Source organism: Ceratotherium simum, chromosome 36 (genome assembly GCF_057802395.1).
Source record: "Ceratotherium simum simum isolate JZ-2026a chromosome 36, ASM5780239v1, whole genome shotgun sequence".
In the NCBI taxonomy this organism is placed as follows: Eukaryota; Metazoa; Chordata; class Mammalia; order Perissodactyla; family Rhinocerotidae; genus Ceratotherium; species Ceratotherium simum.
Genome location: NC_141935.1, coordinates 25,387,658 through 25,414,525, shown reverse-complemented (window position 1 = coordinate 25,414,525; position 26,868 = coordinate 25,387,658). Strand labels below are relative to the sequence as shown.

The following is a 26,868-nucleotide window of genomic DNA, read 5'->3' as shown; positions in this document are numbered from 1 at the left end:
TTGATGTAGTAAAGTGTAAAATATCTAATCAAAGTTCTAAGAGGAAACTTAGGGAATCCAAACATTGGTGCTAGTTTACATATTATACATAATTTAGAGTGTGAATCCCAGCAATATTAATGTGTTCTAACTGTGCCTTCAGTATGAATTGAAAACAGCCTGGGGCAAACTCTAGGAAGTGGTGAAGCTTGAGGGAATAGCTCTAAGTGCTGTGATAGAGTGTAGCTGCCTATGGGATTACCAGTTTTTACAACCTCTAAGAGTCAATGGACATGGAGACTCTGGTCTTAAACAGCCTATGGGAGCTCTCATGGTCATGCGTTTGTTAAATTCCCTTGGAGTTGCATGTAGTTCATTTCTTGCAGTGCTTTTTCAGATCCACTGTGTATCTATAAAATCTAAATATTGAGTTAGGATACTCAGACAAGTGGGTATCCTAACTAAGTGAGCCTTTTATATGAAAGGAGAAAATAAATAATGGTCTTTGAGTTCAAGACAGTCTGGCTGGAGGCAGAGTGCTTAAATACTAAGGTAGGCTTATGGATCTAGAGAGTGGTTCAGTGTGGCTCATTAAAATTTCTAATGAATAATTAGAGCTCTGCTTAAGAGCTCAGCAAAACAAACAAGCTGTAAAAAGGGCTGCTCCTTCCACTCAAGAAAAGTGCCCTTTGTGGCATCTAGTTGACAAGACAATTAGACTATTTTGTTTTGAAGGTTTATGTGTTGTTATCCTTTAGAGTCTGCTATGATGGCACATTTCTACTAAAATCCTTAAAACATAGGTGATTTAGCAAGTGAAAGAAGTGGTCTTTCAGCCTTGTTTGAATCCTTTCCCTCCAAACTGAAGTATTAATAGTAATTTTCAAGATGCCTCCTAAAATAAAGTCCAGGAGCTCTTTTTATGTCTTTCCATCCCTTTATTGACATTGAAATCACTTCAGCACTCAATCAAGAGAACAGTGCTACCATTTGGAGTGCCTACTAAGTGCTAGGTGCACATTGTATGACACTTAATTTAATCCTTAGCCGTTAATTTATGAGGAGCCAGGTTGAAAGGAGTCAGGTCACTTACCTTAGGTCACAGGGCAGCTTGACTGCAGCCTGAGCTGCTAACCACAGCCCTATGCTGCTCCCTCTGAAGCAGAGGCTACCGCCTGAGGGCACAGGAGGAGAATGTGCCATGTGGATCGAATGGTAATTATGCCATAATTACATCAGATATCCTTTTGACCCCAGGTCAGGTCAGAAGGAAGTTGGCTCATTTTCACATTTATCTCACTCATAATACTAGTGTCTAGTGTTGAGGAAAAGGAAGGGATATTTTCCTTTTACCACTTAAATGTGTTTAGCCAACGATTGAAGATATTTAAATGGTGAGCACTCTCCTATTTTCATGGCACTAAGTAGAACCTTAGAGGGAGGAAATGTGGGAGGAAAAAAAGGAGCGAAGCGCAGACAGTCTAGCATAGGAACTATATAAACCTTGTATTAAAATTTGTTTCTGATCTATCTTCCTGAATTATGGCCAAGAAAATCATCAGCCTGAAGAAGTAAGATGGTTTGAGCAATTCAGCTATGCAGTGGTTCAAAGAATCATAACATGAAATCACAGAAATGGAGGCATTTTTTTCTTTTATTTTTTACTGCAGTAAAATACATATAACATAAATTTGCCTTTTTAAGTATACAATTCAGTGGCATTAATTACATTCATAATATTGTGTAACCATCACCACTATGTTTATCCAAAATTTTTATCACTCTGAACAGAGACTCTGTAAGCGGTAAGCAGTAACTCCCCATCCTTCCTCTCTCAGCCCCTGGTAACCTCTGTTGTAATTTCTGTCTATATGAATTTGCCTATTCTAGATATTTTATAGAAGTGGAATCACACAATATTTGTCCTTTTGTGACTGGCTCCTTTGACCTAGCATAATGCTTTCAGGATTCGTCTGTGTTGCAGCATGTATTCCATTGTATGTATATACCACATTTTGAGTATCCATTCATCTGTTGATAAAGATTTGGGTTGTTGCCACCTTTTGGGTAATGCGAATAATGCTGCCATGAACATTGACATACGTGGATCTGTTTGAGTGCCCATATACCTAAAAATATACCTATTTTGTGTATATACCTAGAAATGGAATTGCTGAATCATATGGTAATTCAATGTTTAACTTGTTGAGGAACTGCCAATTATTTTGGGTCAGTCTCAACCTATTGATATCTTCTAGAAATGCCTGGGGGCACTCACCTGGGCCTGTACTTCTTGAGGTGAGCCCCCACAGACACTTCCCCAACGGGAGCCAATGTTGTGGCTGGACCAGCCCTTGTGGTTCTTACTGTGGTTGTAAGACACACTTCAGCAACAACCATCAGTGAACCTTGAAAAATAAGGTTTATTACTCAGAGGTCCTGGAGGGTACATGGCACACCTAGGGCCACACAATGAGGTCCCCAGTAGAGAGAGAGAGTGGACCTGGGGTTCTGCTTTTATTGGGGTTGAGGGTGGAATGCCTAGGGTTTTGAGGGTTCACTCTTCATTGGTGAATTTAAAACATGAGTGTGAATTAAAGCTCAGGAAGGGAAAAGCAAGTGGTTGATCAGTTATCTAAGTAAACCAGGGCTTTCTAAAAAGGGGATCTTCATGGGTGGGGCAATGTGTTTATTTGAGATGGATGTCTTTAAAGTGAGTGCCTTAGCAATCAAAAGCTTAATGTCAGGCACTTACACTATGGCCATCATAATGAGTATAAACTGGTATCTCGTTGTGGGTTTGATTTGCATTTCCCTAATGATAGTAATATTGATCATCTTTTCATGTGCTTATTGGCCATATGTATATCTTCTTTAGAAATATGTCTATTCAAGTCCTTTGCCTGTTTTTGAATTGGGTTGTTTGTTTTGTTGTTTAGTTGTAAGAGTTCTTTAGGTATTCTGGATATTAATCCCTTATCAGATATATGATTTGCAAATATTTTCTTCCATTCTGTGAGTTGTCTTTTCACTCACATGATACTGTCCTATGATGCAAAATATTTTCAATTTAAATGAAGTCCAATGTGTCTAATTTTTTCTTTTGTTGACTGTGCTTTTGGTGTCATATCCAAGAAATCATTGGCAAATCCAATGTCAAGAAGATTTTCCCCAATGTTTTCTTCTAAGAGTTTTATAGTTTTAGCTCTTACATTTAGATTTTTGATCCATTTTGAGTTAATTTTTGTATATGGTGTTGGGTAAGGGTCCAACTTAATTTGCTGTGAAGATATCCAGTTTTCCCAGCACCATTTGTTGAGAAGACTGTTTTTTCCCCACATTGAATGGCTTTGGCACCCTTGTCAAAAATGAATTAGCAGTAGGTCTGAGAGTTTATTTTTGGGTTCTCAATTCTATTCCATTGGTCTATAATATGTCTATCCTTATGCCAGTAGCACATTATGTTATTACTGTAGCTTTGTAGTAAGTTTTGAAATCTGGAAGTATGAGTCTTCCAACTTTGTTCTTCTTTTTCAAAATTGTTTTGGCTGTTCTGTGTCCTTTGAAATTTCATATGAATTTTAGGGTGGGTTCTCTTTCTGTAGAAAACAGCGTTGCAATTTTGATTGGGATTGCGTTGAATCTGTAGATTGTTTGAGTAGAACTGTCATCTTAATATTCTTCTAATCCGTGAACAGAGGATGTCTCTCCATTTATTTGTATATTCTTTAATTAATTGATTGATTGTTTTGTAGTTTTCAGTAAACAAGTCTTGTTCCTCCTTCGTTAAATTTATTCCTAAGTATTTTGTTCTTTTTGATGCTTTTGTAAATTGAATTGTTTTATTAATTTCCTTTTCCAGTTCATTGCTCATGTATAGAAATACAACTGATTTTTGCACGTTGATTTTTTTATCCTGCAACTTTGCTGAATTGATTTATTAGGTCTAATAATTCTTTATGTGTGGATTTTTATCACCTTAGCATAACGTGAACTAGGTAGTAGACAGGGAGGAACCTAGAAAAGCCTGTTTGGACCAGCCCAGGTAGCCTAGTGGTTAAGTTTGGCCGTGCTGCTTCCGTGGTGCGGGTTCGGTTCCCAGGTGTGGACTCACACCACTTTCTGTCCGTGGCCATGCTGTGGTGGCAGCTCATGTAAACAAAAAAAAAGAAGAAGATTGGTAACAGATGTTAGCTCCGGGCAAATCTTCTTCAGCAAAAAATAAAAAAGAAAAGAGAAACCTGTTTGTTGAGCTCCCCTCTGTGTTCGTCTATTTCTATGTGGCCACATAAACATTTGTTTTCCAAATGCTTGCTCTTTTTCACCTATCTGTGAATTGCCTTCCTTCCCTTTGAAGTCCCTGACTCTCCTCATCCCCAACATCTTCTTTTGTCTTTAGCTGAAGACGGTATTTAAGGTGAGGGCTGCGGCCGTTTTGGTGAGTTTTCCTGAGTTTCTCCCATGTTATTCGTGTTATTAAACTTTTGTTTGTCTCCTGTTGATCTGTCTTATGTCAATTTAATTCTTAGATCATCCAGAAGAACCTAGAAGTGTAGAAGAAAATTTCTTCCTCCCCTACAGTACTTATACATACCTAGATGGTATGGCCTACTACACACCTGGGCTGTATGGTACTAATCTTATGGGACTGCCATCTATATGTGCTCTGTCGTTGACCAAAACGTCATTATATGGCACATGACTGTGTTTTGAATACATCATGCCACTGCCTTCTGACTTCTGTGGTTTCTGAAGAGAAATTAGTTGTTAATCTTATTGAAGATTCCCTTGTTCATGATGCTTCTTTCTCTCTGCTTTCAAAATTCTTTGTCTTTGGGTTTTGATAATTTGATTGTAATGTGTCTAAATGTGGCTCTCTTCAAGTTTATTATGTTTGGAGTTTGTTGAGTTTTGTGGATATTTAGGTTTGTGTTTTTCATCAAATTTGGTAAGTTTTCAGCCATTATTTCTTCAAATATTCTTTATGCCCCTTTAGCTCTTTCTTCTCCTTCTGTGACTCCCATGTGTATCACATAACTCCCTTAGGCTCTATTAACTTTTCTTCATTCTTCTCTTTCTGTTCCTCAGACAGGATAATTGCCTATCCTGTCCAATAGGATAATTGTCATATCATCAAGTTCTCTGATTCTTTTTTCTGCTTGCTCAAATCTGCTGTTGAATTGCGCGAGGGAATTTTCCCTTTCAATCAATGTATTTTTCAGTTCCAGAAATTTTGTTTCATTTCTGTTTATAATTTCTATCTATCTATTGATATTCTCATTTTATTCATCCATTGTTTTTCTAATTTCCTTTACTTCTTTGTCCGTGGTTTCCCTTAGCTCTTTGAGCATATTTAAGACAGATGATTTAAATTATTTGTCTAATCCAATGTCTGGGCTTCCTCAGGGGTGTCTCCTATCAGTTTATTTCTTTCTTCTAAAAAGGCCATACTTGACTGTTTCTTTGTATGCTTTGTGATTTTTTTTTTGGAAAACTGGATGTTTGAATACAGTATTCCTCCCTTTTCTGCAGTCTCAGTTACCCACAGTTGACCACTATCTGAAAATATTAAATGAAAAATTCCAGAAATAAATAATTCATAAGTTTTAAATTGCACAGCATTCTGAGTAGCGTGATGAAATGTGTTGTCATGCTCCGTTCCACCCAGGACACTACATCACAATGCCTGCGTCATTCATCTCACTTCATCTTATCACATAGGCATTGTATCATCTCACATCATCATAAGGAGTGTGAGTACAGTACAGTGACATATTTTGAGAGAGACCACGTTCACATAACTTTTATTACAGTATATTATAATTGTTCTATTTTCTTATTAGTTATTATTAATCTCTCACTGTGCCTAATTTATAAAACTTTATCATAGGTATGTATCTATAGGAAAAAACAGTATATATAGAGTTTGGTACTATCCACAGTTTCAGGCATTCACTGGGCGTCTTGGAATATATCCCTGCAGATAAGGGGTGCTACTGTATCATAATATAGTAACTCTGGAAATCATTTTCCTCCTTGCTCAAGGTTGGCTGTTCTTGATTGTTGAAGTCATGATTTGTGTTCATCTTCCATTCTTTATGGATTAGCCCTGTGCTTGAGTCATTCCTTAACATTGTAACTCTGTTTACGGTTTCACCTCGGCCTTCATTTCTTGCTCGTACCGAGCTTTTAGATCATCCAGTGGTGAAAGCTTTAGGTGTTCTTAGGTCTCTTCTAAACATTCATGTTGTCCTGGGTATACGTGTGGCTTTCTCAATTCCCCAGTATGCACAAGTGCTTTTGAGTGCCCTGATTTCCCAAAGAAACCGTATCCTTGGCTTTTGCTCCCTGGCTGTAAGTGGTCTATTGTATCCCTCAACTGCAAATATTTTGTCCCAGGTGGCTGCAGATTTTTTGATCACCTGACAGTATTTTCCAGCAATGCCTGCTGCTCTTCTGCTCTGAGTGGCTTCTGAGTTTGATGAAACAGAGGTGAGGAGCACCTTGCATCAGTTCTTCAGGTAGCCCCAGACAGGTTAGAATAGACAAACACAATAATTTGTGAACAAGGTCTGCTGTGCTCCCTTTGGAACCAGAGATCAGGGTCCCCAACGGGGAACGTGTTCTGCTGTCTTCAAGACTGCTGTTGTGCTGGGGGAAGGGGTGAGGCAAGGGTAACAGTTTTAAAACGCCACAAAGCTTTCCTGCGAGTTTTCCGTTGAATTTTTCTTGATTCAGCATTCACTTTGTTGCTGTATACCTATGACTGTTTTTCCAGAATTCTGACAGAATCAATTTTGGTAGATCTGATTATTTTTTTTATGTTTCTGTGGAGGGATAGGAGTTTGGAGCTTCCTTTTCCATGATTTGGATTCTGTCACAGCCTTTAATTTCAGGGTTTCCAATAGCAAGAACTGTGCCCAGAGACATAGAATTAAATTGAGGAGCTCTGAAGAATACTACTATTTCATATTTTTGTATGATATCTTTTAGATAAGGATGCTGTTGGTTTAGAAGCATCAACTCATTAATCTTTGGGCAGTGATATTATCTCCATTTTAGAGATAGAGGGGAAAAAAAGCATAAATATTGAAGCCACCTAAGGTTGCAGTGGTTGAGATGGAGTTAAAATTCTATAGAGTTCCAGGAAAAAGTTTGGTGGTTACTCAAAAAGTTAAACATGGAATTACCATTTAATCCAGCAATTCCATTTTTGTATATATACCCAAAATAATTGAAAGCAAGAACTCACTTACTGATACACCAATGTTCATAGCAACATTATTCACAGTAGCCAAAAGGTGTTAACAACCCAAACATCCATAGACAGACAAATGGAAAAACAAAATGTGGTGTATATATACAATGAAATGTTATTCAGCCTTAAAAAGGAATGATAATCTGATACATGCTCCAACATGGATGAACCTTGAAGACATTATGCTAAGTGAAATAAGCCAGACACAAAAGGACAAATGTTGTATGAGTCCGCTTAAATGAGATGCTTAGAACAGGCAAAGTCATAGAGACAGAAAGTAGAGGGGCCGGCCCTGTGGCTTGGTGGTTAAGTGCGCGCGCTGCGATGCTGGCGGCCCGGGTTCGGATCCCGGGTGCGCATCGAGGCACCACTTCTCCGTTCATCCTGAGGCCGAGTCCCACATACAGCAACTAGAAGGATGTGCAGCTACGACACACAACTATCCACTGGGGCTTTGGGGGCAAAAAATAAAATAAATAAAATGAAATCTTTAGAGACAGAAAGTAGAATAGAGGGTTCTAGGGGCTGGAGGAGGAGGAGGAGGGGAATGGGGAGTTAGTGTTTAATGGGTACAGAGTTTCTGTTTGGGTTGATGAAAAACTTCTGGAAATGGATAGTGGTAATGAATGCACAACATTGTGAATGTAATTAATGTCACTGAATTGTACACTTCAAAATGGTTAAAATGGTAAGTTTTATGTATTTAAAAAAAATCACCAAAAAATTATCCAAACTCACTGTTAAGAACATACAGAGCTAATTTTGATTGCAGCTTGCTGAGTTTTAAAACCAAAGTTCTTGAGCATTTATTGAGCATTTGCTGTATGCCAGCCACTGTGATACATGCTTTATATGGAATATCTCGTTTAATCTTCTCCACAGCCTTATTAAGTACTACAATTAGCCTAAATTCGTAGATGAGGAATCTGAAGCACAGAGAGATTAAGTAACTTGCCCAATATCATTGCTAATAAGTGACACTCGCAGGATTTGATTCCAGCCAGTCTGATTTCAGACTGAGCCTAATCATTACAACATGTTATCTCACTCTTGCTGGATTTTAAAGTGTGTTTAAAGGAGTTCTGTTTCGTGTTTGACTTACCATAATTTGCTATGGAACCATTATCATACACGCCTTTCCTCTGAGTGTGTTGGCAGCCACGCTTCTTCACAACAGTTCCTGCCTGCCAGCCTCAGCAAGAAAAAACATGATCAGAGAAAGGGTGGATGGTTCACTCGGAAGGGAAGGGGTGGAGTTTGCTTTGTTTCAGTAATTGTCTCTGAATGCTGGTATGACTTTCCCTCAGATTCCTTCTTTTATCCAGCCTCAATGTAGTGAAAGAGACCTTCAATATGTGGGTCAAGGAAAGTATCTTTATAAAAGCAGTGAACATAGTTTTGTTTCCTAAGGCCTTTCTTTCAAAAACTCAGTGCTCTTATTTGAAAGAAGAGAGGTTGTGGGATTGGGGATAAATAGAAGGGCCTCCTACTTTATTTCTTATCTAAATGTAATTTCCTAGGAGAGTCCATATGATAATAAGGCAGTATCCCCATTTAACAGTTGGAGAAATTAAGGATTAAAGAGATTGACTTGCACCGAGTCACAAAACTAGAAAGCAATCGATTTATTCAAACCCAGGCAGCCTGACTTCAGAGCTCATGCTCTCATTTAATCTCTGTGACGAATTTTAGTTGCTTCATCTATAATTGTTAATACCACTTTATAGTGTTGTTCTAAGAATCAAGTGACTTAGCGTATATGGCTTGTAGTATACTCTGTGGTACATACTAATATTTAATCAACTGTTTTTCCAAGAACTATTTGAGTACCTGCTCTGTGTCAGGCATTGTGTTCAGTGCTGAGGTCACAATGGTGAATCATACACCTGCCCTTGAAAAGCTGACCATCCAGGTGGAGGGAACAGCATGAACAGAGGCAGATTGTTTTCTAAAGCCACGAAAACCTGCATATAAGATAGCGTCCTTATACTCTGAGTAGTAGTGTACAGTATTTGAAATGTATTGGGCCTTTCAGTAACCTTTCTTCCATCCCCAATTGAATTATTTTCCTAAAAGCTTGACAGTACCAGAAACAGAAACCTGCTCTTTGGTGTGGAATGTTGTGGAATTCTTTTTGCAAGCCCATTCATTTATTTTCTTGCCTCAAACTCTAATATGCCACCATTTATGCAATCCATAGTTTATGCAAAATAGTAACATTGGTTAAAAAAATATATTGGGGGAAGAGGAAGTAGTAAATACTTGTATTAGGCGAGTAACCTTACCTTCAATATTTTAAATAATGGACAACCTTGTTCACAGTGATAGTCTACATTTCTTTTTTTTAGTCATTTATATATTTTGTAATAAAAATTGTATATACTTAAGGTGTACAACATGATGATTTGCTATACATATATATAGTGAAATGATTACTACAGTCAAGCTAATTAACATATCATCTGCTCACATAGTTACCATTTTATTGTGATGAGTGCACCTAAAATTTACTCTCTTAGCAGATTTCTTGTGTTCAATACAGTATTATTAAGTATAGTCATCATGCCTATACATTAGATCTCTAGACTTATTCATCCTACGTACCTGCAACTTTGTACTCTTTGACAAGCCTCTCCCCATTTTCCTCCCACCTCCCCAACACCTGGTAACCACCATTATACTCTTTGCTTCTGTGAGTTTGACTTTTTTTTTTTAAGATTGTGTATATAATTGAGATAATACAGTATTTGTCTTTCTCTGTCTAGCTTATTTCACTTAGCATAATGTCCTCCAGGTGCATCCAAGTTGTCATAAAAGACAGGATTTACTTCTTTCTCCTGGCTGAATAATATTCCAGTGTGTGCATGTACCATTTGTTGAAGAGACTGTCCTTTCCCCACTGTGTGTTCCTGGCACCTTGACGATCAGTTGACCGTAAATGCATGGATTTATTTCTGTTCCATGGGTCTGTATGTCTTTTTTATGCCAGTACCTTTGCTGTTTTGGTTATGATAGCTTTGTATACTTTGAAATCAGGTAGGGTGATTCCTTCAACTTTGTTCTTTTTGCTCAGGGTTGCCATGGCTATTTGTGGTCTTCTGTGGTTCCATATGAATTTTAGGATTTTTTTTCTATTTCTTTGAAAAATGCCATTGGAATTTTGATTGGAATTACATTGAATCTATAGATTGCTGTGGGTAGTATGGACATTTTAACAATGTTCCTCCAATCCGTGAACATAGTATATCTTTCCATTTATTTGTTTCTTCTTCAGTTTCTTTCATCAGTATTTTATAGTTTTCAGTGTACAGCTCTTTCACCTCCTTGGTTGATTTTATTCCTAAGTTTTATTCCTAAATTTTATTGTTTTCAATGCTATTGTAAATGGGATTGTTTCTTTATTTCTTTTTCAGATAGTTCATTGTTAGTGTATAGAAACACAACTGATTTTTGTATGTTGGTTATATATCCTGCAACTTTATCGAATTCATTTATTAATTCTAACAGTTTTTTGGTGGCGTCCTTAGGATTTTCTATTTATAAGATCATATCATCTATAAACAGAAACAGTTTTACTTCTTCCTTTCTGAGTTGGATGCTTTTTATTTCTTTTTCTTGCCTGATTACTCTGGCTAGGACCTTCAGTACTGTATTGAATAAGAGTGGTGGGAGTGGGCACCCTAGTCTTGTTCCTGACCTTAGGGGAAAACCTTTCAACCTTTCACTATTGAGTATGATGTTAGCTGTGGGCTTATTATGTTGAGGTACATTCCTTCTATAGCTAATTTGTTGAGAGTTTTTATCATGAAAGGATATTGTATTTTGTTAAATGCTTTTTCTGCATCTATTGATATGATCATGTGGTATTTATCCTTCATTTTGTTAATGTTGTGTATCACATTGATTGATTTGTGTATGTTGAATCATCCTTGCATCTCAGGGATAAATCCTGCTTGATGGCATCCAGTCCTTTTAATATGCTGTTGAATTCGACTTGTTAGTATTTTGTTGAGAATTTGTGGCATCTATAGTGGCCTCTAGTTTACTTTTCTTGTAGTATCCTTATGTGGTTTTAGTATTAGGGAAATGCTGGCCTTGTAAAAATAAGCTTTGGAGTGTTTCCCCCTCTTCAATTTTTTGGAAAAGTTTAAGAAGTACTGGCATTAATTCTTGTTAAAATGCTTGGTAGAATTCACCAATGAAACTATCTGGTCCTGGGTTTTTCTTTGTAGGGAGATTTTTGATTACTGATTCAATCTCCTTATTCATTATTGGTCTCTTCAGATTTTCTCTTTCTTCATGGTTCAGTCTTGGTATGTTATATTTCTGGGAACTTATCTATTTCTTCTAGGTTGTCCAATTTGTTGGCATATACATGTTCATAGAAGTCTCTTATAATGATTTGTATTTCCGTGGTATCATTTGTGATATCTCCTCTTTCATTTCTGATTTTATTTGAGTCTTTTTTCTTTTTTTTCTTAGTCTAGCTAAAGATTTGTCAATTTTGTGTATCTTTTTAAAAAACCAACTCATTGTTTCGTTGATCTTTTCTGTCATTTTTCTAGTCTCTATTTCATTTATTTCTGCTGTAATCTTTATCTTTTCCTTTCTTATGCTAACTTTGGGCTTAGTTTGTTCTTCTTTTATTCTAGTTCCTAGAGGTGTAAGGTTAGGTTGTTTATTTGAGATCTTTCTTTTTTCTTAATATGGGTATTTATCACTATAAACTTCCCTCTTAGAACTGTGTCTTCTGCATCACGTAGATTTTGGTATGCTATGTTTCCATTTTCATTTTTCTCAAGATACTTCTTATTTCCCCTTTGATTTATTTTTTGATCCATTGGTTGTTCTGGAGTGTGTTGTGTAATTTCCACATATTTATGAATTTTCCCAGTTTCCTCCTGTTATTGATTTCATTCATACCATTGTCGTCAGAAAAGACACTTGATAAGATTTCAGTCTTCTTAAATTTAAGACTTGTTTTGTGGTCTAACACATGATCTATTCTAGAGAATGTTCTGTGTGTGCTTAATAAGAGTGTGTACTCTGTTGCTGTTGAATGAAATGTTTTATATATTTCTGTTAGGTCCATTTGGTCTATAGCATTGTTCAAGTTCACTGTTTGCTTTTTATTTTCTGTCTGTATGATCTACCCATAGCTGAAAGTGGGGTATTGAAGTCATCTGCTATTATTGTATTGCTGTTTGTTTCTCCCTTCAGGTCTGTTAATGTTTGCTTTATATATTTAGGTGCTGTGATATTGGGTGCACATATATTTACAGTTATTATATCCTCTTGGTGAATTGACTCTTTTATCATTATATCATGATCTTTGTCTCTTTTGACAGTTTTTGACTTAGAATCTATTTTCTCTGATGTAAGTATAGCTACTCCTTCTCTCTTCTGGTTACCATTTGCATGGAATATCTTTTTCTTTTCTTTCTTTTTTTTTTTTGAGGAAGATTAGTCCTAAGCTAACATCTGTTGCCACTCCTCCTCGTTTTTTTTTTTTATTTTTTTTTTCGCTGAGGAAGACTGGCCCTGGGCTAACATCTGTGCCCATATTCCTCTATTTTGTATGGGACACCACCACAGCATGGCTTTGATAAGCGGTGCCTAGGTCTGTGACAGGATCCAAACCTGCGAACCCTGGTCCACCAAAGCGGAGCATGCAAACTTAACTGCTACACCAACAGGCTGGCTCTGGAATATCTTTTTCCATCCCTTCACTTTCAGCCTATCTGTGTCCTTAAAGCTAAAGTGAGTCTGTTGTAGGCAACATATTGTTGGGTCTTGTTTTTTTAATCCATTCAGCCACTCTGTGTCTTTTGATTGGAGAATTTAATCCATTTATACTTAAAGTAATTACTGATAGGTAAGGATTTATAATTACTATTTTGTAAATTGTTTTCTGACTGTTTTATAGTTCCTGTCTTCATCTGTTTCTGTCTTCCTTTGTTATTTGATGATTTCTTTTAATGGTATGCTTTGATTTCTTTCTCTTTCTCTTTTGTGCATCAGCTATGTATTTTTTATTTGTGGTTGCCATGAGGCTTACATAAAACATCTTATGTATATAATAGTATATTTTAAGCTGATAGCAGCTTAACTTTTACCACAATCAAACACTACAATTTGTCTCCTCCCACATTTCATGTTATTGATGTCATAATTTATGTCTTTTGTATATAATGTAGCCCTTAACACTTCATTATAGCTATAGTTATTTTTAATACTTTTGTCTTTTAATTTTTATACCAGAGTTAAAAGTGATTTACATACCACCATTACAGTATTAGAGTATTCTGATTTTATTCTTACCTTTACACTGAGTTTTATACTTTTATGTTTTTCTGTTGTTAGCATCCTTTCATTTTGAGTTAAAGAACTTCCTTTAGCATTTCTTGTAAAGGCAGATCTAGTGGTGATGAACTCTCACAACTTTTTTTCGTCTGGGAAAGTCTTTATCTCTCCTTCATTTATGAAGGACAACTTTGCCAAATAAAGTATTCTTGGTTGGCAGCTTTTTCCTTCCAGCACTTCCAATATCCACTCTCTCCTGGCCTGCAGGGTTTCTGCTGAGAAGTCGACTCATAGTCTTATGGGGGTTTTCTTGTGTGGGAGGAGTTTTTTTTTTCTCTTGCTGCTTTTAAAATTCTCTCTGTTTCTTTGATTTTAGACAGTTTTATTATAATGTGTCTTAGAGAAGATCTTTTTAGGTTGAAACTTTTGGGGAACCCATAAGCTTCATGAACTTGGATGTCCAAGTGTCTCCCCAGATTTGGAGATGTCTCAGCCATTATTTCTTTAAGTTAGCTTTCTGCCCCTTTCTCCCTCTCTTTTCCTTCTGGGATTCCAATAATATGTAGATTGTTTCTCTTAATTGTATCCCATATTTCATGTAAACTTTCTTCACTCTTTTTCGTTCTTTTTTCTTCTTGCTCTTCTGAATGGATAACTTCAGATGACCTGTCTACAGGTTCACTGATTTTTTCTTCTGCTTATTGAGTCTGCTGTTGAAGCTCTCTATTGAATTCTTCAGTTCAGTCAGTGAATTCTTCAACTCTAGAATTCCTGTTTGATTTTTTTTAGTGTTTCTTTTTCTTTATTGAATTTCTCATTTTGTTCGTGCATTGGTTTCCTAATTCCGTTTGTCTATCTATATTTTCTTATAGTTCCATGAATTTCTTTAAGAGGATTGTTCTGAATTCTTTGTCCAGTGGTTCATAGATCTCCACTTCTTTAGGGTCAGTTATTAGAGCTTTATTAGTTTCCTTTGGTGGTGTTGTGTTTCCTTGATTATTTATGATCCTTATGGCCTTGCATTGGTGTCTGTGCATTTGAAGAAGTCGTCTTTACAGAATGGTTTTGGCAGGGAAGGTCCTTCACCACTCAGCCTGTGCAGAGATTCTGGGTGGTCCATCTGGTAGTGTCCATGGGCAGCCTTGGTGTTGGAGTCCTTAGGTGGGCGAGTCTGGTGCCTGGGTCAGCAGGTTGGCAGTCTTTGTGGGAGAGCCTAGATTCTGAGTCCTTCGGGGCTGACCAGATTCCAGGGACCACTGGGGTGAGCCTGACAATTCAGTCTGTCAGGGCCAGCCTGGCTCTGATGTGAGCTGGGAGTCTGTGTTGAGTGACCCAGCCTGGAGCCTGGGTCAGCAGGGGTGGTCTGAATCTGGGGTGAACCTGGAGCCTGGGGCCATGAGTGCTGGCCTGGAGGCTGGGTCTTCAGGGGGTGGCCTGGCCCTGGGGAAGGCCTGGGGCCATGGGGGCCAGCCTGGCTACATTTCTTAAATACCAAAATCGCTATGGAGATTTCAAGTGTTTGAGATGATCAGATCTAGGAGGGACCTGAGATCTCATCTAGTCAATCCCTTTCTCTTCAAGATGAGGAAACTATAGAGAATAAAGTGTCTAATCCAAGGTCACCTAGAAAATAATGACAGAACTTAAATCTCTTGCTCCTGTTGCAGTGCTCTTTGATTTTTACTACTCTGTCCAAGCAAGGAATGTTGTCTCAAGTGGTCAGGTGGTTTTGTAGTTAAATCTTCTCTGAAGCTCGTGATCTTCAAGCCCTGATAGATAATCCTTTTGTGCTATGAGCCTTGCAAGTTTCCCTGACCTCTTAACCTATCTGGAATGACCCTTCTGAGCCTAGTTAATATTTTCCATCCCCTCCCTACATTTGGTGATTAGAGTACTATATTCTTTCTAGTTGTTCACATTAGCCTTCTGTTGCTCTTAGAATCCTTGGACTTCTGTAGGCTTTTGAGAGTTCTGTTGGTTATGTTTTATGATTGATATTCTTTCTGTTGAAATTTCTTTTGTTCACTACATAATTTTATATACTGATGCATTGTTTATTTGTAAATTTTACTTATCCATACGTTAATTATTAAAATAACTTAGAAAATGGACCTAGCAAGAACTGTGACCATTATGAATCTACACTGTCTAAATAACTGAAGATAATCAAATGCATATTTCTGTTTCCATTATTCAGGACCCTTTTTTGATCCCCTTTAGGTAAGGGAGTCATAAAATCTGTCCTTTTTTTTTTTTTCAAAGCTGAGGAAGATTTATCCTGAGCTAACATTTGTTGCCAATCTTCCTCCTTTTTTGCTGGAGGAAGATTAGCCCTGAGCTAACATCTGTGCCATCTTCCTCTATTTTGTATGTGGTTCGCCGCCACAGCTTGGCTGATGAGTGGTATAGATCCATGCCCACAATCTGAACTTGCGAACCTGGGCCGCGGAAGCAGAGCATGCCGAACTTAACCACTAGGCCACAGAGCCGGCCCCTGTCCTTTTTTCTTACCTTTAAGAATCCTGCCTGGGGCCGGCCCCGTGGCGTGGCGGTTAAGTGTGCACTTCGCTGCTGGCGGCCCGTTCGGATCCGGGCCGATGCACTGCTTGTCAGGCCATGCTGTGGCTGCGTCCCACATAAAGTAGAGGAAGATGGGCACGGATGTTAGCTCAGGCCCAGTCTTCCTCAGCAAAAAGAGGAGGATTGGCATGGATGTTAGCTCAGGGCTGATCTTCCTCACAAAAAAAAAAAAAAAAAAAGAATCCTGTCTTTCTTTGGTAATATTCTTCAAGGATTTTATTTAAGTCCCTGTTATGAAAATGAGCGTTTTAAATTTAAACCTTTTTTTAAAGAAGAAGCCTGGAGTAATATTTGCTAACTATGTGATAAGAATTTAATCAAGGGAAGTAGAGAATTTGGGAGGCTAGCCTTATCACAGTCTAAGAGAGATTAAATATCTTGGGCATAGTTGTGTGGCTAGGGAAAAGGGAAATAAAACAGTAGTTTTCTTAGTTTCTTTGTAGTTCTCTATGGAAAGCTTCTGTTCCCACATTGGCACTACTGCCATTGTGGTTAGAAAATTAGAAAAGATGTAATCTATACAGAAATCGAAATATAATTATGTACACCTGAAATTTATATAATATTATGAATCAATGTTACTGCAATAAATTAATTAATTAATTTAAAAAAAAAAAGAAAGAAAATTAGAAAGTAGAAGAAACACCCATGTTTTCACAAATACCGTCCTTGCAAAATGGAAGGCCATCACTGGACCTTGTACTTCCAGAGACCAAATGACATAAAATTCCTAGAAGAGAATTTTCTAAAATATAAGGAATCACTGTAGGTGATTTTTTTTTTTAAAAAAAGCACAGTACTTGGCATTTTAGTGCTGAAGACACTGGAAATAGTAGGGATACCATGGTACATAAATTAATCCCTATGCTGCAAGAGTTATGATCTAATAAAGATGAGACCTTACATCACTTACTATAATGCAACCCAGCATAATAGAGGGCCATAAACAGGATTCAGAGGAAAATAAGTTTGCTTCAGTCCTATGTTATAGGGAAGTGCGTGGATTTTGTTAGGGTGGAACATAAATAGGCACAGATGGGAGGAAAGTATTCCAACTGTTAGAATCTGTAATTGCTCAGAAAGGCACAGAGTATTTTTTCAGGGAGTATTTTGAGCAAGTAGCTTCAAATTACAGCTAATCCATTTTTCCTTTGGGAGAATCAAGATTTTGGTCAGGTTTTAATCTGCATACTTTTCTCTAAATCTCTTTTTATTAATACTCTCAACAATAATTCTGCAAAAAATGGTTTGTGTGTGTGTTAATGGAAGCAACCAGATGTCAGCACAATGTTAATCAGGACAATAGCTTATGGTTTCTGTTGTGTGTTTGTGTTTTTTCATATAATTTGTTTTATTTGAAAATTTTATGGCTAACAGGCATTACTGTTTTAAGGTGTGCCACCATGATGGAAATCTATCCTAACAGGCGTTTTATTTACTTCTTAAAGAACTTTCTTCAGGAGGTACCACACCTTTAATGCAAGAAAATGTACTAAGTGCAACCACACATGCTGTTAGCGACGAAGAGTCTGCTGAAGTAAATGCTAATGATCCACCAGAAGCCCCGAAGCTAGTTCTGCAGTCTCTGTTCTCACTTATACGAGGTGAAGTTGAGCAGTTGGACTCAAGAGCACTTCCCCTTTGCCTTCATCAGGTACTACATTAAACCCTTCACTTTCAGCCTCACTGAAATCCTGGGACCAATGTTTGTAATAATCTAAAATCCAATGCTCTGTAATTGATTCTACCCCACCTGTTGTTGGTGAGCCCAGGAGAAGGTGACCCTAGATCAGTGGCTGGTGGGAAATTTGGCATATTACTGACTGGTGGCCGCACATTGGTCTTGGATAATCAGTCTGTAATTCAAACAATCACTGACTTCTTTTATTTAATGAATAAGCTGTGTGCAAGTAAAAGTCAATGTAGCAAGCACTTAGTCAGCACCAACTAGGTGCCAAAAACCATGCTAGACACTGGGGAAACAAAGATCACTTAACAGAGTATGTCCTTAAGAGAGCCACTAAGGAATAGGAGAAACAGTTAAACAGACAAATCATTGTAGAAGTCTGTGTTAAGTGTTAGAGTAGACATATGTTTAAGATTCAGCAAAAGCACAAAATGCATGATTAACTGTCCGGTAGGCATTAGGGACAAAGAAGGTGACTCTTGAGCTGGGATTTGCAGGAGATGTAGGCACTCACTAGATGAGCAAAGTGATCTAGTTCATCTAGGTCAGCCAGTGCAAAGGCATGGCTGGGATATTGTTGGAGGTGAAGATGGAAAAGAGATGGGAAAGGAGATTGGATAGCTGGTGACGTTAAGGCCTTACTTTTAGGGACTGGGAGTTTTTAAGTATGGGAGTGCCAGAATCAAATTTGAATTTTAGAAAAATAACTTTTCTGATGACTGGGAGGGTAAATTAGGTGATGGAGAGCTTGGAGACTGGGAGGCTTTTAGGACAGTGAAGAGGAAGCTTTTTTACACAAGAGCTAATTCAGGAAAAATTAAGATATTTATGAGCTGTATTTTATTTTCCATTAAAATAAAAATAGCTGGTATATGGGAATGGAAAAAGCTTCACTTTTTATTTCATTTACTTCTGTTTCATTTTAATTTTTGCAACGTACAGTGAGTAATTTTTAATTTTTAAAAAGTAAAATAGCTTTTTTCCCAAGACAGGAAAATGTATATTCTTACAAATGTATATAACCTCCTTTGTCAACTTAAAGAATGCCTTTGAGAAAATTTGTACTGCTTTTTGACCTCTGTTGTGTTACTAACTTGCCATAGTTGAGAAACACCAACACCAAGGCAGCTTTCTAATCTTTCAGCCTTCCTTTTGTACAGTGGATTGAGTTTGCAAAGGGTATTCAAGCTTATTGTTATTTCATTCTCCCAACAACCTAGATGTAAGTATTAGCTTCATCTGCTTACAAATAAGAAAACTGAGACTCCTTCATAAAGCAAGTTCCATATAATTCTGGGGCTAGAATTTGTTTATTCCATTCAGTGCATCTGTTTTTGGAACAACTTTGGAGAAATTTGAAAGTGGGCTGTTTATTAAATAAATTTGCACCAATGTCTAATTTCTTGAGGTTGATAATGGAGTTGTGGGTTATGTAGGAGAGTATCACTGTTCTTGGGAGGTACATCTGCAAGTATTTAGGAGTAAAGTGACACAGTGCCTGCAACGTACTTAAGGTATTTTAGTGGAAAAAAATATGTAAGAGAGGGAAAGACAGAGAGAGAAAGCACTTTTGGCAAAAGGTCAACAATGGACAAATCTGGGTGAAAGGTATATGGCTATTGATTTTACTATTCTTTGAACTCTCCTGTAGAATTTCAATAAAAAGTTGGGAAAAAAGACATTTGGAGTAAAGATGGAAATAACAAGTGTAGTCAGATCTTTTCAAGGAGTTTGTGTCACTGGGCTGTTGTTAAAAAGAATGTTCTTTTCTACTGGCAGGTGGTCCAACAGCCAAAGCAGATCTAGTAGAAAATCACATTTTTAGGCAGGAAGATGATAACAATCTTGATCAGGCCTAAGAGATTATTTAATTTCTTTATATCTCAAAGTAAAATTCCACCTCTGTCTCCCAGGAACATAGCGATTTGCTGAATCCTGTAGGTTATGCTTCTTAAATATCTCAGCAATCGATCCTCTCCTGGCAGAGGAGCTTATACAGTATAGTAGTGGTTTAAAAGTATGGGCTTTGGCTCTACTACTAACAAGCTAAGTAACTTTCAGTTTCTTCTTCTGTAAAGTCGTAAATGACTAAATGAGATAATGCTGGTAAAAGCACTTAACATAGTGCTTGGTATGCAGTAAAAACCAAATAAATATTAAGCATTATAACTGTATCCTCACTGTCACTAATTCAAAGGTTGCTTGTTAGAAATGAAGGCTGGAGACCAGCAAAGAGATGCTGAAGCCTGCAGTAAACTGAGACATCAGGCCTACGGGAGTCAGCTGATGGCTGCCCTTCTCAGCCCAGAAATAGAAAATATCCTCGCACCTCCCGAGGGAGCCTCAACTCAGGGAGAGGTGGAGTGAGGTTTTATTCATTTCAGTGATTCCCAGCACCTCACACTGTGCCTTTCACCTGGATTCACCAGTTGTTGACATTTTGCCAAATTTGTGCTCCTGCTTCCCCCTGCCCCCCGGCACATCTTTTCCATGGAAGCATTTTAAAGTAATCTTCAGGCATTATATCACTTCATCCTTAATACTTGCACATATATTTCCCAAGAACATATACATACTTACAATGCCATTATCAACCCCAAGAAATTAGACATTGATACAGTATTATTTAATATACAGCCTATAGTTAGGTTTCCCTCTAGTTATTCCATGAATGTTCTTTATAACTAGTTTTCCCCTAATCCAGGATCTGGTGAAGGAGCACATATTGCATTTGGTTGTCAAGATTCTTTCGTCTTTTGTAATCCAGAAAAATCTCCTGACTTTTTTTTTTTTTTTTTAATTTCATAATATTGACACTTATGAAGAGCCTAAGAATTCTAGTAGAATGTCCTATAATCAGGATTTGTCTAATTATTTCTTATGATTTGATTCAGGTTAAAACATTTGGGACAAGAATTCTGCTTAGGTGACATTCCATAACCCAGTTCTCTCTAGAACTCACTGCAGTCTGGGTTTCGTATCCACTGCTCCACCAGAATTGCATGTAAAGGTCACGAATAACCGCCCTGTTGTCAAATCCAGCGATCAGTCCTCAGTTTTCATCGTACTGGTGCTATTAGAAGCTTTGACAAGTTGATCACATATTCTATTTTGGAGCATTTTCTTTGTTTGCCTTTTGGGACCCCCTCATTCTTGGTTTTTACCTCTTACTTCGCTGGCCATGCCTTCTCTGGCCATTTGTTGAGTCCTCCAAATTTTACTAATTTTTAAGCATTGGAGTACTTCAGGATTCAATTCTGGACTCCAGAATTAAATATCCAGCTTCCTGAGACGTCTAATGGACATTTCAAATTTAAGATGTCCAAAATTGAATTTTTATTTTTCTCCCAAATCTACTGCTTTCCTAGTCTTCCCCCTCTTGTTCAACGGCAACTCCATCCCTCCAGTTGCTGAGACCAGACACGTTCAAGTCATCTTTTGCTTACTTTTCCCCACATCCAGATCTAATCAGCAAGTCCTGCAGATCTACTTCAAAATATATCCAGAATCTGATCTCTTCTTACCTCCTCCATTGCTACCATCTCAGTACAAGGCACCATCAAATCTCACCTGGATCCTGGCAGTTCACTCTTCACAGTAGAAACCTCTCTGCTTTCACTCTTACTTCCATTTAGTGTTTCCCTCTACACAGCAGTCACTGTGATCGGACAAAACATAAGTCAGATCACGTCCCTCCTCTGCTCAGAGCCCTCCAGTGGCTTCGCTTCTCATTCAGAGTAGAAGCCAAAATCATTACCATGGCCTACAAGACCCTGCATGATCTGGCCCTGTTACCTCTTAGACGTTAATTCCTAGAACTCTCCTTCTTATTCACTCCTTTCCAGGTACACCAGCCCCCAGCACTTCCTCACATATATCAAGGATGTTCCTATTTCAGGCCTTTGGTATCTCCTTTCTACTCTTTCTCAGGAAACCACTAGAAGATATGCTCCACCCAAACAAGAGAGTAATAGAAAGATGTGAGATATAGGAAATTGGGGATGCTACCCAGGAGAGAGGTGAAGGGAATCTCCAGGTGAAGGGAGATTCTAAGATGACAGCTATGTACCAAGAAGGAGAGGATAATCAGTCCTGTTTAGAGCAGATCAGAAGAGTCTGAAGAGAGAATTCTATATCATTTTCTTGATTCTGAGTATATGATGTGTCCGAATATATTGAGAGAAATTTAGACTCTTGACGGACTATTTGGAGTTGTACAAGTAAGAAATGCATGGAAACTAGCCAAAAAACAAGAAGGAAAAGAGAAAAGCAACTTCAGGGAAAGCAAAAAGTTTTCAGGAAAGGAAAAATAATAATAGTTTGGTTCATTCTAAGGTAAACATTAAATATTTATCTACCCATCACTGCAATGTAACAATATGGAGAGAGTGAGTATGTGAGAGAAAGTGTGTGTGTTTGTAGAGTAGGGGTAGGGGAGGAGCAAAGGACTCAATCCTCATCTTCTGCTAAAACTGGAAATAAGAAATATAAGCATAATATTTAGAGATACAGAAGTTAAAAAAAAATAGATAAAAGAAATCTGTTTGCTCCTGAAGAAAAGAGTATAGGGCAAGAGTGGCAGAGGCTTTCTTAACGCACTTAGAGAACTGTTGGACTCCTTAAACCATATACATGCATAATGTTGACAAACATAAGACCTAAAAGGAGACATTATAATTCAAGCATATGGTGAGAAAAGCATCTAAGTTAAGGTGGTGACAGTAGAAATGGAGAAGGATGAATTTGAAATCTTCCGAAGGAAGAATCACTAGAACTTGGTGTAGATAGTAAAAAGGGGATGAGAGAGAAGTCAGAGATAACTCTAGTATATACAGTTTGGAGGGATGGTAATACCATTAACAGAAATACGGAATTAAAGGAGGAGAGTTAATTTGGGGACAATTATTATTTTTAAAGTGATATTGTATGGATGCATATGTGCTAAAGGCCATTGGAAATATGACTACAATTACTTTAGATATATACTTGTGTTTTTAGCTCTTGGAACTGTTAAAGGGCTGAGTAATCTTTCATAGACTGACTTAGTTAATATGACTGCAGGTTAGCTTTAAGTGTACAGCTGAAGTCATAAACCTGGAAGCTTTTCATAGAGAAGTGGGAATAAAAACATCAAGTGCTGTGCTCTTTGGTCAGTGGGCTTTTACGGAAACTAGTGTCAGACTCAGGCAGGAAATGGATCCACTGGGATCCTTGATGCCACTCTGAGGCTATGGCCAAAAGATACACCTTCCTCATTCCCGTTTTTTGTTCCTGGTAGGTAAAAGAAGCCTGAAACCAGGATAACCTTAAAACTGTTGTCCTCCGAGAGTGATTTTCAATTTACTTTTTCATGTGATTCTACTCTGCATCTTCTTCTCGTTCAGACTCAGAGTCAAAAACCGTTTTACACACTTACTGCTTGGTACTGGGCACTATGCTAAGTACATTCTCTCATTCAATCCTAACGGCAGCTTTGTCTCACAGAGTTACAGGTACTGTCGTCCTTGTTTTACAGATAAGGAAGCTGAGGCTTGAGACGTGAAATGACATCTCTAAGGTCACAGCTGGTAATGGCAGAGCTTGGAGTAGAACGCAGTCAGGTTATTCACCTCCAAACTCCACGTTCTTTCTGCTCTGCCAGGCTACCTCCCACATTTAGACATATGGGACCTCAAAGAAAATCACATCTTCCCTTGCCTGGCTGGACTTGCTAGGGTTAGGTTTTTTCTTTTTTTTCTACACAACTTTTTTTTTTTATTGCAGTAACATTGGTTTATAACATTATATAAATTTCGGGTGTACATCATTATATTTTGATTTCTGTGTCGATTACATCATGTTCCCCACCCAAAGATTAATTACAAGCCACGGGGTTAGGTTTTTATAGGGGAAATACCCTGTATATTTATTTTTCAAGTTGCCTGTTTACCTGGAAATACCTTTTACTTTTGAGGCATTGGGTTTCATGACCCTGTCTTCATGGTTGTTTTTATGGTATTGGAACTGCAACAGAAACTTGAAAGCTATTTGAAATATATATTTATGTAGTGCCAGAAAATCTGGTTCAGAATAGCTATGGACCCCATCAATACTTCTTAAATAAGAGCTATTTATAAATAACTATGTGCCAGTGATGCACAAATGTAAAAAGGCAAGGGGAATAGCTTTGGAAAGCCAGACATTCATCTTAGTGGGCAACCTGAAACTATATCTCATGTCACAAATAGTAGGGAAATCATGCTATAGATTTCTCACTGGTAGTTTGTAGATGAAATGTTGTCATTGATTTCTGATGGTGTAACCCAGTGGTGTGCTGGAGTCTGCAAGTCCCCACTCATGAGAATGTCCATCATGTTGGTAGCTTGAAATTGGCCATGATGGGAGTATTGGCACCACAGAAATGAGCAAACAAGACGAATCAGGGCTCTCCCCAACACTCGAGAGCTGATTATTCAGTAAACATTTATCAGCACACTACTAGTTGCAGTATATGAAATTCTCATATTTAGGTAAAACAATGGTTGAATATTGACAACTTGACTTGGTTCAAACTAGTACTATTATAACATACTATTAGAACGATGAGCTGATGAAAGACAAGCAGAATCTTGAAAATCAATTTATCCTTTGCAAAGTCCTCAGAGTAGAAAATAAGTATGGAATCAAACTTTAGATTATACTAAAAATTTACAGAGAGGTGATAAATCCAGTCGTCTGTGTTGCTCATAGAAAAATGTTAGATCTATAGATAAATTTTAAGCTAGGCAGATATTTTCCTTTAAAAGTATGCTGTTTCCATTGTGGGATTTGGAAAAACCATTCCTTCTCATTGCTAGTTTATAGGTTTGACAAGTACTTTATTGCTCTTTGCAGTGGCAGCTACCTGGAAAATGGAGATAGTGATCTATTAATGGAACACCTTTTTTTACTAGAGGTGTAGTAAGAATCAGTGGAAACTGCTTTAAAAGTGTAAAGTTCTTATATGAAATATTCTAAATATGAGAGCAGTCATTTTATGCAGATATTTCTCAGAAAACAATTTCAGTTTTACTGTTCTATTTATAAATGCTACATCTAAATAAAAATCTAAAGAAAATACTCCAAAGTTTTTAGAATCAAAGAATTTTTAAATTTAAGGATGGCATAGAATGAATCTGGTACATGATAAGCCTTGACTGGGACCAGATCCTGGGTCTCTGGACTCCCATCCAATGCCCTTTATATCTGTGCAGCACTTTGTATATATTCCAGACATCATTGCTCAACTCTTAGCACTTGGCCCGGCCTTTTCTGAAATATCAAAACAGATCCAAAAGTCAGTGTCCCATGAGGTAGTTTGTGGAATAGAAATGAAATGAATGTGGTTTTAAGGTCTCCTGTGACATGACATATTTCACCTTTTTAATTGACGATAGTCATTCTTTCACTTGTGTTATACCTTTATAAGCCTCTGTAGCATTTTCCTTGTTCTTTAGAGTTCTTACTTCTAAACTCTAATGTATCTGTGAAGTTTGCTTTGATTTGAAATAAAGTAGGAAGAATGAGGTTGTATAAAGACCAAAGAATGTCTGTGTTCGCTTTGCTTGAGATAAGTGATTTCAGAAATGTGTCCTGTGCCTACAGTCACAGTAACTGATCTGGTGAATGTACTTAAGAGTTTTATTAGACTGATATCAAATACTTTCAGAATTTCAAGGTCTTGATTTCTTCCAAATTAGGCTTTTCATCCAAATGTTAATTTAATTTCCTCTGTTTTTTGTTTGTTTTTTAACAGATAGCAGAGTCCTATTTCCAGGAGGAAGACTGTATCCTTTTCTTAATTACAGGAAGAAATTCGTAGAACTCTTAGAGAACTGCTCATTTTTAAAAATTGAGATTTACGTACAATAAAATATATAGATCTTTCGTTTTCAAAGAGTTTTAACAGTTGTATGTGCCCATGTAACCATCTCAGAAAGCAAGATGTAGGGAATTTCTGTCACTCCAGGAAATTCTCTGGAACCACCCAAATGTGACCTTCCATAAATAAGCCCTAAGTTTACCAAAATCTAAATGTTTGTGTGTTTGGTGGGGGGTGGAGGGGGGACATGTTGCTGAAAAATATAATTAAAAACTCCATTGGATTTTCTTTCTTTTGAATTAAACAGAAGTACAAACCAAGTAATATTCATATAGTAGAGCCTGTCGAGCATATTACACATAATAAATCTCTTGACTGTCTTATTTCAGCTGTGTATCTGCAAAGGGAAGATTGAATTCTTCACTAGTAACAAACAGAATAAATGTTGTTGTGAGACTGTATGTTAACTTTTGTATGGGAAAGATTTCGTCCCTCAGTTTTTCAAATTCCCTTTTTTTAAATTGTTTTTCTTTTTGAGGGATGGCCCAACATATACTGTCTAGAAAGAACGTATCATGTGCATCTGTTTTTCTCCATTTGTGTAGTTTCTTTTTCCTCCTCACCTTGTTGAGTTGTACCACATCTCTGAGCAGATTGGAGGGATAAGCAGTTGTCACCTTGAACTCGATCCAGTAAACTGTGGTAACAACTTCATACAATGGCAGTTTATTACTAAGTATGTAGGAAATCTAATTCTGGTGGAAATGAAGCTAGAACTCTTTTTTTTTTAACCAGATAATGAGTATGATCGAGTGCAGTGCAGACCTGCATCTGCATCCCGGGAGCTTCTTGGAAATGCAAATTCATGTGCCTTAGAATCAGAGCTTCTGGGGATCAGACCCATGAATGTGTATTTTAGCAAGCTTTTCAGATAATTTTTATGTTCCGTAAAGTTTGAGAAACACTGGTATACTTTAAGTCATGGGCAGAGGAAAGTGGAATTGTTCCTGCTTCTCCCTGGCTTGTTTTATGATCCCTGGCATATCTTTAAGACTGCAAATGAGAGAGAACCGAATCTCTGAGTGATCATAGGAAGGACAAAAACCTGATCAGTTTTTCTCTTCCTTCTTTCTGGGTCAACGTTTAGAACATGGCCCAAAGGAAGGTAGACAGTTGGACAATTTATCACGGCCTCATATGATGCTAAATGTATGATACAGG

At 37.5% G+C, this 26,868-nt stretch overlaps 1 protein-coding gene across 7 annotated transcripts in view; it reads left to right on the top strand.

The window, feature by feature from the left end:
* Window positions 1–26,868, top strand: part of CNST (consortin, connexin sorting protein) — a 116,666-nt gene that overhangs the window by 58,232 nt on the left and 31,566 nt on the right. For all 7 annotated transcript variants that reach the window (XM_087424447.1, XM_004439571.3, XM_087424448.1 and 4 more), the window contains 2 exons: window positions 17,569–17,774; window positions 25,582–25,612. In XM_087424447.1, the coding sequence (XP_087280573.1) occupies window positions 17,569–17,774; window positions 25,582–25,612 (237 nt within the window). The remainder of the gene's footprint in view (window positions 1–17,568; window positions 17,775–25,581; window positions 25,613–26,868) is intronic.